The sequence below is a fragment of the Grus americana genome, chromosome 1, assembly GCF_028858705.1.
Source record: "Grus americana isolate bGruAme1 chromosome 1, bGruAme1.mat, whole genome shotgun sequence".
Lineage (NCBI taxonomy): Eukaryota > Metazoa > Chordata > Aves > Gruiformes > Gruidae > Grus > Grus americana.
The window spans coordinates 132,254,981-132,264,636 of NC_072852.1; the positions used below are offsets into that span (position 1 = coordinate 132,254,981).

Here is a 9,656-nt window from a genome sequence, read left to right on the forward strand (position 1 = left end):
TTATGCCACAGGCTAAAGTTGAGTTAAAAAAAAGTTGTTGTTTTTTTCAAAAGAACTAACTCACCGTCCTCTGGGCAGTCAAATAGAAATAACAAATTTAAATGAGGAGAAGGTCCTCCTGACTTGTTCTTCACCTCTTTGCAACCACACATGGGTCACATTTCTGTCAACTTATGCTAGCACATTCCCCTCAAAAAGAATACTGAAACTGCTTAAAGGCAGAATTATAGAACTGTGACCATTCAGAAATGAAAGAATCAGGTAGGATAGAAAGAGAACCACAAGCCAACTCAGGAAAAGTACCCGTATCCCCATACATGACATTACATTATCCCTATAAATTACATCTTTTTCAGACAACCACTCTGTCTTTGGTTTGAATGCAGTGATATTGCCAGCAGACAGTCACTGAGGAATCAGTTTCACATTGAAATTGCAAACATTATCCTAGATTTCTGCTTTCATAGGTCAAATTCGCACCAGATTAATTCCAAAGGCTCATCTTTACTTTGGTTGCCTCTATGTTATTTTCTTCAAAGAGCAATATATCGCAAACGGCCACTTTACTCTGGTGTCACAAAAGTGGATAGATCCTTATAATGATCTCAGAAAAGAGAGATACAAGGGAGGCTTTTCTTACTCCAGAATGCAATAGACATACATGCTTAGGATAGACCCTGTTGGCATGTAAATTAAAAATTTTCTGTCTCGTGTTAAACTTGTGCTCTACTGGATGCACTGTCTGCTTCTGGAGGTAACCCAGGAGCAGGCTGTGGACTGGGTGACTGCAGTGGCAGTACCTGCAGGTCTCTCCCAGGTCTTGTTGCCTGCTTTTGCCAACACATACTGCATTTGCTATATTCACCCTGCACGTGTGAAACAGAACTAAACCATCACAAAGGAACTGAGTTGATGGCACACGCTAATGATCAGGCTTCCTGCACTCATGCAATGTTTTAAGTCTAGCTGCACACAGTCACTTCAGCACTTACGGGAAGGCCTATCATGGCAGCACGCAATTCCCAACTTGTGTTCATTAGACTAGCTGAGTACTTAGAAAGAGTAAAATGGTTGGGCACCCTTGCTCTAAGCCATGCAGCAGAAAGCAGAGCAATCTTATAGGACTTTCCGCATTTCTGGAAAATGACCACACATTTGGGCCAGATAACACTCTTGGGGAAATAAGTGTGGCTAGGAATCCTTCCAGGTTAACACTGTTGAAAGGCAATGTCAGTTCTTCCATTACTGCCTCGCGCAGAGATAAAAAAGACAGCATTTGTAATCTCTCCCATTCTGTGAAATACATTCCTTTCTAAAACCATACAATGTCTTGTCCAGCATCAGAAATCCACAAAACAATTAAATACATTGTTATTAGGCCTTTGACTAGATACTGCCAGAAAAAGCACTTTCAATTTTACACTGTAAATTAGGGCACATGTCCTTGAACAATCAAAAAATATGCCATCTCCTCACTAATGAATCTTTGCTTCCACTGTCACATAAAGCTCTTTACACTTCTTTCCTTTTCCACTGATGTTTTGTATTGTAATAACTGAACTAGAACTCCTCTCCTCTTGTGGATTATGGATGTGCTCTGAAAACTTTAAGACCACCAGTACCTCTACATTGCACAGCTCAGAGGAGGCAAATTCTTAGTTCTGTTTTGTATTCTTAGTACTATGATAATTTGGGGCCTTTCAAAATTACTAGCCAATTCTCACTCCTGAGAATTTCTAATATAAACTCTTCCACATGTTTGACTTCATTTGTCTTCCCCTCTTTTACCACCTCCACTCCCCATTTTAAGCCTGATAACAAACCAGCAAATTTTTATGTAGATGAATATCAGGAGTTAGGTTATTCTTGCATGGGAGGATTTTAGCATCACATACCCCATTAGGAAGCTGGTTAAGGTCAGTTCGCAACTCTCAAGCAAAGACCTGAGGACAAAACACTTACCACAACTTGCAGCATACGATCATTCTGGGCTTTCGGTGCCTCGGTGAGCATCTGTGCCAGTGTTTGCATCAGTGTCTTTCCGAGAAGAATAACAGAGCCAAACATGGCAACTATACCAAACACCATCCCTACACTGAACCTACAAAGAGAAGCAAATAGTTTAGCAATGCATAGCCCCAAGAAGACAGGGTATATTCTCCGGATGCATAACTGCTTTAGCACACCAAACTCATAGGGCAAAACTTATCTGATGCTACTACCACTCATGTATCAACAAACCCGTACAAAAATATTAGCTAAAGGAAACTAATAACAAGTAATAACAAGAATAACATATACTAAAAACATTGGCTAATAACATGTAATATTTTCCTTGGTTAATAAATGTTTTACATCCAAACCACATCCTGATTAATTTTAAAATATTTTTTATGTTGTTCTTACACATTCTAAATTTTATACAGTTGCCCACTACATGTAACTTGCCATTAACTATGAATACAAAAACATAACTAACAATGTATAATTTACCATGCCGCACCACACCATGGCGTATTTAGAGACCAGAATCAAATGATGGGGTAGCGTATGTTTTTATTTATATAAGCTTTTTCAATAAATTTTGCATCTTCCTTGCAAATAATAAAAAGTGCTAAAGAACAATAAATGAGACTCAATCTTTTCTAAAGAAGAATAACTAAAAGGTACAACTGGAAGACCAGATTAAAAACAATTAAATCAATTACTTAAAACACATTGTTCTTCTCACCAATTTAATTTTCATTAAAATCAGTGTTGAAAATCATTGCAATTCCCATCAGTACACCTAGTGGTGAATTTTTATTCAGCATTATTATTATTTTTATTTTTTTACACTGTTCAATAGTTGAAGGATGTGACAAAGTTTATTTTCTAGCTAAAACACTTCAATTCACTACCAGTTCTTCTTCCTCTCACAATGCCATAAATGTTCTCTTACCATCCTAAATGAAGCTCACTGGGAATTAGTAGATTTATTTTAAGCAACATGTACTTGTAATGTTAATTAAAGAGACTGGTGGAAACATTATACTGTAATAAATTATATGCATTAAAAATTGTGATCAATCTAGAACTATTTGAGACTGAAATAGTAAAATCATTACACACAAGAGAAACCAAGACCTCTCTTTTATTACTGTCTCACTGAGGGTAGCAATACAGGAAATGAAAAGAAATTAAAACCTTACTCATTTTATATTTTCAGAGCAGTTATAGAGTAATGCTAGGAAGGCGACCGAGCAATAGTTTTCTAAATCAGTCCAGGAGCACACATACTAACCTCCCTGCTTATGTACCCATTCCCAGCAATCTGCGCAATGTTAGTAGGGAACAATGCAGGCAGATAAAAGAAGGTGCACTTCTGAGCAGGTATAGTAGCTGAACGACTGGGCAATGATTGACAACAGGGACACAACTGTCTTTGAATACTTTGTAAACGCTAGTGGTCAGGGGAGAGCTCAGTGTACAGTGCTGGGCAGACACAGGACATGAGAAGCTGCTTTCAGACCTACTTCTGCATACAGCATTACATGTAACAGCTAGTTCAAACCATAGGTAAAAATAGTTTACAGTTTCTAGTTTTATAGTATCTCAATATGCAACCAATATTGCAGCTGTGGATTTTTTAGCAGAGAAGAAAGACTTACACTGGCACGGTACAATTATGGCAACCACACTAATTTGGTTTTATCATTAGCCTAGTGAAATAAACATGTCTATCCGCTGCACCTTTAAGGCTGAAAGGCACAGATGTGGTTAAGCTGTTGACTCTGTATTTAACAGAAGAAAAAAAAATCCTGAATTTATACCATAAATACAGAAATCTGGGTTTCCATCTCCCCCAGTTGTAGAACTGGCGGTTGAAGAGAGCTGTTTGCCATCGCATGTGAAAAGGAGAGATGCTCAAGCCGTATGTCAGCAGCCAGTCTTCATAAGATGCCTTCAGAGAGCTGGATGACTGCAAAACAATGGAAAATCAGTTTGACCAAAAATTTCTAGGAAGATTTTGTGTTATGTGACCAAGTGGTAAATGTGATCTGTTTTATATAAAAACAGATGTATAATTTCAGGTAAATGTCCTGCACATTATTTATATTTTGACATATAGGTAGGCGTGACACATAATGTGAAAAAGTTACGCCACTGTTTTGATGTAAGTTGCAACAGTTCTAGGATTGCAAGAGAGATTGGGGATCCAGTGTTATTTGACAAACAAGATGTTATATGATCTTTCCTAGTGTTAAATCATTTTCAGTAGTATTTAACTGTCTTGTTAGAAGGCCAAAGACTGAAAAGTTTATAGTATTTTTTCAATGTACAATTATATTCCAGTCAACATTTTTAAAACTACAATAAAGAAAAATGCTGCTTTTGGCTTCAGCTGAAAAAACTGTTTCTCATATTGGTAAGATATGGATCAGTACTGTGGATACCTTTTAGTAATGGTAAAAATGAGGTCTACTTTTCAAACACAAAGACTATGCCTAAAGAGACTCTGAAATATTTGATCATACTAACAAAAAGCCAGAAGGAATTTGAAATTATCAACCTGTATTGCAACAGTGACTTCACTATGATAACTTCCCAGCATTTCAAGATACTGCCAGAATGCCGTCCTAGTAGTTCCAAAGATTTCTCTTTATGAGAAATGTGACCTATAAACTATATGATTAATACTTACCTGCAGTATTATCTGTTATAACAGACCACCAGACATAGTTTTGCAATTGCTACTTTATATTATATGGTGCTTGTATTCTTAATAGGCTTCACTCAGCTTGCTTCATGGAAGCTAGTATCAGAAACCCAAGTGAAGGAGCGCTTTTCTTGGAGGTGAAAGAGGAACTCATAGCGCAGGAAGAGCACACCAGAGCTTTCAGCCTCCTTACTTCGGGCAGTTCCCAAGGCAGGAGTGTCTCTGACACAATCCAGACAGTTCAGAGCTGTCTGAACTGGATGGAACATTGTTCCCAAGTTTCCCTATGAGCAGCAGCACCTACTGACGACATCGGGAATGTGTAGTTCACAGCAGGCTCCCCTTCCTTCCCCCAAGAGGAACTTCACAAGTTTCTGGCTGCCATCCGTGGTTCTTTAAACAAATTTAGAACTCGCCAAGTTCCTTGCATTCCTCCTGTCCTGCTGCAGTGGTGGTAGGGAGTGAGGATCTCATCTTGCACAACTATATTCACAGCTTTTCTCATTTTGTTGAATTAATTAAAATTTGAACACTAAAAATTTATTTCAAGTAACAATTTTCCTAGGCTGCGAGACCCATTTACTCAGGTCATTGTTCTTGTATCACCTATTACACCATTTATCCTTTCTGCCTATATATTTCTGTGTCATTTCCTTCTCCTTCACCCTACTGATTTCAGCCACATTTTTGTTCAATCAGCTGAGGGCACCAACAGAAATTTTCATCATAATGTATTCCCTAATCAACACTAGTCACTCCCTATGACACCACTAAGTTTAGTGTCCACAACTAGATCAGCATTTGCTAACCCAGCATTTGCTAACAGAAGAGATCACAAAGATTACACTTGTGTAATTAATAATACATAAGCCAAAGAAACAAAGAAAAAGACCTCCTCACATAATCTACCAGATAGTTAAGAACAAAAATACGTATGACATTAAGTACCTCTGATATGAGAAACTGCCTTTTGGGAATTAACTAAACGCATCTTATTCATTCACAGAGAGTCCAAAAAAAACCCCCAACCTACCACATATTATTATAATAAAGCTATTTGGATATATTGATTTGGTACTTTAAAAACATGTTCCTTTTATCACATGCAAAACCCACTTTTTCCTAGAAATGCCACAAATTCATCCCTTCAAATTCATTCCAACCACATCACAGTCCTGCTGTAGTAGCAGGGCATGAATAAATATGAAGTTTTTCATGAGAAATATGGGATTACTGACCACACATTTGCCAAATGGGGAAAAAAAAAAAGGTACCAAAATACATTTTCTTCACAAGTTGTGTAAATGGTCTTCATGATCACTAAATGACTGCATCCCTTTGCAAAATATATTACAAAGCTCTGTGCAGACTTTTGTTCCTTCCATCCTGAGCCCAGTAGGATCACCACATTACCACATGCACCCTCATGCCCTGGTATGAGGTATGTTGGTATCCTGTGTTTCATTTCAAACTTCCTTCGCACAGGCCTTGCCTCTGCTTCTTTGAGTTCTATGTGAGTTCTTTGTTATATTAATGTTACTATAAAAGCAATACCTTTTTTATTTATGCAAGCCTTCAAAATAATGAACATCTGCTAAATACTCCAGGAGCTCCATAAATATCTGCCAGCAAGCAGGACTCCTTAACATTCTTCTTTGCTGACAAAATCTGTTCAAGAGCTCTGAACCATTTCAGCTTCCCGACCTTAAAAGCTGAAGGCTAACCTTGACTGAATGTCTCTAATGCATCCTTTATTTCTCATAGCAGAGGGAGGGACAACCTTCTACCCTTTGCTTATTCCTGATCCTTCAGGCAGAATGAAATGGGATGATTTAGGATGCTGGGGAGCAGTGAATTAGGGGTCTGCCTGAGTGATTCCCTTTTGTAGGATCCAAGCTTCAATGGAAACTTTCATGCCATCGGTTCAATGAAGACCAACAAGAGGGACTTAAAATTCCAAGTCCCAGCTTGATTCGGCATATTTTTAGTTTGCTAACACAAATGTATCTTGTAATGTAACTCTAGCAATATTATGTGAATTTATTTGTGCAAAAATGCATTTATACACACAGTTATGCCTTCTGTATTGTAGACTTTCTAAGAGTCAGACTGCCTAACAAAATGTTTGAAATCTGAACAAAACCAGGAAGGGAACAAACTGAGCAAGAGACATTGCACATTGAACAAGTTTACAGAATAAACATCAAGTGCAAGTTACAGCACTATCCTTCTCTTGCCAAAAATATCAACAGGATCACACATGGAAAAGTACTCCTGTATTAGTTTTCACTCACGCTCTGTATGTCCTTCTGGTGTAATTAAATTGTGTTGTGATTTGAGGTTTAAGCAGGGACTGCCTTTTGCTCCAGTTGCTAGCAGCCTCGGGTTATGAATATGTTGGGAGATTTACAGTACCAGCAATAAAACAAGCATCCCTGAGTTTCCTAATTATATAAATCTGATTATGTATTCCAAATTCTATTTTGGCTGTGGTGCTCACAGTGAAACTTATCATTGAGATGTACACACATGAGATCTACCTGCAAGTTCACTAAAAGCCCACAGCTCCCACATACATCCTAACAATTAATAACCTTTGTCAACTTTTAGTTAAAAGATCAAAGTTAAATTTTAACTCCTGGACTCTCTTGCTTGCTATAGCATTCCCCCTTCCTTTTCAACATATATCAGGCACTAAGTTGGCTCCAAACGATGTGGGGGTTTTTTTGTCTCCCTTGCTGCTGCTAAGCTTTACCAGAGGTTGTAACAAAAAAAAAGCAGTGGCTATTGTTACAAAAGAGAATGATTTTAAGGTCTAATGCTGAAAAAGATCTTCAGAACCTCAGAGATACAAATGGGTCTCAGCATCACGGCACAAAAGATCCACTACCTGTATTAAGCTCTTGCTTCACACTCTAAGGTTGTTCATCAGACACAAAGTTACTATCAAAAGGAAACCAGCCTGCTGCCTAACCTTTCTGGTCGTTTTTGCTAGAGTCAGGAGCCCATTTTTCTGGTATCTGGCCAATCTTCTAATGTGTTTCAAAACAGTGCCACCTTTGCTTCCAAATACCTAATACAGATTTCCTGTAATAAAATTTGGAAAATCTTCAGATAAATTGCTATATTTTTGTTGTCATTATGTACAAACTAAAATTTGGCAATTAATAGCTTTCATCATTTACTGAGCTACATTTGCTCTCCAACCATTAGCAGCAGGGGGAGCCACTTATTTTTCCAAGTTTTCTCATCACCTAGAATTTCTTCTATTTCTTCCTGTATTTCACAGGAGTGAAAAAATGAACGGTTTTTTTACTTTGAAATCGCTAGGCTCTACCTGCACTTGGCAGAAACAGACGTAGCTCCTGGACTGTAACAACGTAAAAAAGAAAAAGTATTACAGATTAAACATTTCACTTCCTTTTTCCTCATATTTAACCAGCATACAACCTATTTGCATACATACTTCACAATTTCAATCATCTCTTAAAAATCATACCTCTTGAACTTTTAAAAAAAATACTTAATGAAACTTGTGCAATGCACAAATGCATCCCTAGATATAATGAATTATGTCTTGGTGTATTTTCTTTTCTAACCTCCCCCTCTCCATCAGGAGGAAGAAGAAGAGTCTTAAAATACTCTCTGAAGATTTAAGTTTATTTCTTTAAAAATTATTTGTATTGAGCTCTGTCTCAACTCTTTTTTTTCAGTAAAACTAAGGACATTCAAAAGAAAAAAAAAGTGCATTAGTTATGTTTTTATGTACAGTAATTTTAGAAAAATCATCATAAACCATATACTCTACACAACAAACATAAATGAATGGTGGGGTTTGGGGTTTTGTTTGTTTTTTTAAATATAATACTACTTTAAACTCCAGAAAGCACATTAAAATGCCACCGAACTGTTTAAGGGATAGACTAAAAGCTGGCTTCCCTAACGTTTCACAGCTTTGGTCCTTTAACGCAGACCCGAAGCCTCTGCAGCCGCCCGGGAGGCGTTTTCAACCCCGGCCATGGGCGGAAGCAAACCCCCACCTGCCTGGGCGCCGCCGCGAAGGCTTCTCGCAGGGCTGAAGGGCCCCGTTTTTAGGACGAGGAGGCTCGCCCTCGGGGAATGGATGGCCTCAGTGGCCTGGGGGCCACCACAAGCCCCCTGCAGCCGCACCCTCCCCAGAGCTGCGGAGCGGGGAACAGCCCAGCGCCCGCCCCGATCTCAGCGGCGCGGGCAGGGGAGGCCCCCGGCCGCCTCCCCCTCTACGAGCCTGACCGGCTCCGGGTGCCCCGCGACGCGACGCGGCCGGCAGAGCCCTGAGCCCGGCACCGCAACGGGGGCGGCGGCGGGCGGGGAATGGCGCGAGCCTCGCGCCGGCCGTTAAATTTGAATTGCGGAGAGGTCGGGTGCCGCCAGCTCGGGCCTGCAGGCTCGCGCAGGGGAGCGGCACCTCCGACTGCGTGTGAGGGGGGGACAAGGGGGATCGTGGCCTGCCCCGGTGTTTCGGGGGGTGGGCGAGGCGGGCAGGCCGCTGCCCGGTGGCGACTCCAGAACCTGGCCCGGGAGGATGGGGCTGCCGGTGCCCTGCCCCCGGCGGGGTGCGAGGGGTGAAGCGGCGCTCCTGCCCCGGCGTGCGCGGTGCCAACGGCTCCCGTTCGGCTCTGCGTCCACAGCCCTCACCTTGAGCAGCGTATCCGCCAGGTAGATGGCGCACCAGCCCCCCAGCACGCACACCACCACCGGGATCGGGATCATTGTTGTAGCCGAGGCGGTGGCGGCGCCGCGGTTCATGCAGAGGAGCCCCCGGAACTAAACCTGCCCCGGAACCTTTCTCCATCAGCTATACTGCCCGGTCGGACGCTTCCGGGCACCGTGTCGAGCGAGGGCAGGTGCCGGAGTGACGTCACGGCCTAGCGCACAGGGGAAGCGGGCTGGTGACCACGCCGCGCGGTGCGCGTGC

General features: G+C 41.0%; 1 protein-coding gene across 14 annotated transcripts in view; it reads right to left on the reverse strand.

The window, feature by feature from the left end:
* The window catches only part of MBTPS2 (membrane bound transcription factor peptidase, site 2), a 43,404-nt gene extending 33,748 nt beyond the window's left edge, over positions 1–9,656 (reverse strand). For 9 of the 14 annotated variants that reach the window (XR_008576866.1, XR_008576865.1, XR_008576862.1 and 6 more), the window contains exons 1-3: positions 9,377–9,638; positions 3,813–3,961; positions 1,963–2,101 (exon numbers count right to left, since the gene is read on the reverse strand). Coding sequence is in view for 4 of the 14 variants with exons in the window: in XM_054823970.1 (XP_054679945.1) it covers positions 1,963–2,101; positions 3,813–3,961; positions 9,377–9,487 (399 nt within the window). In the remaining 10 variants the exon portion in view is untranslated. Of the gene's footprint in view, positions 1–1,962; positions 2,102–3,812; positions 3,962–9,376 lie in introns of all 14 variants that reach the window. The other 5 variants (XM_054824033.1, XM_054824014.1, XM_054824025.1 and 2 more) reach the window with 3 other exon arrangements.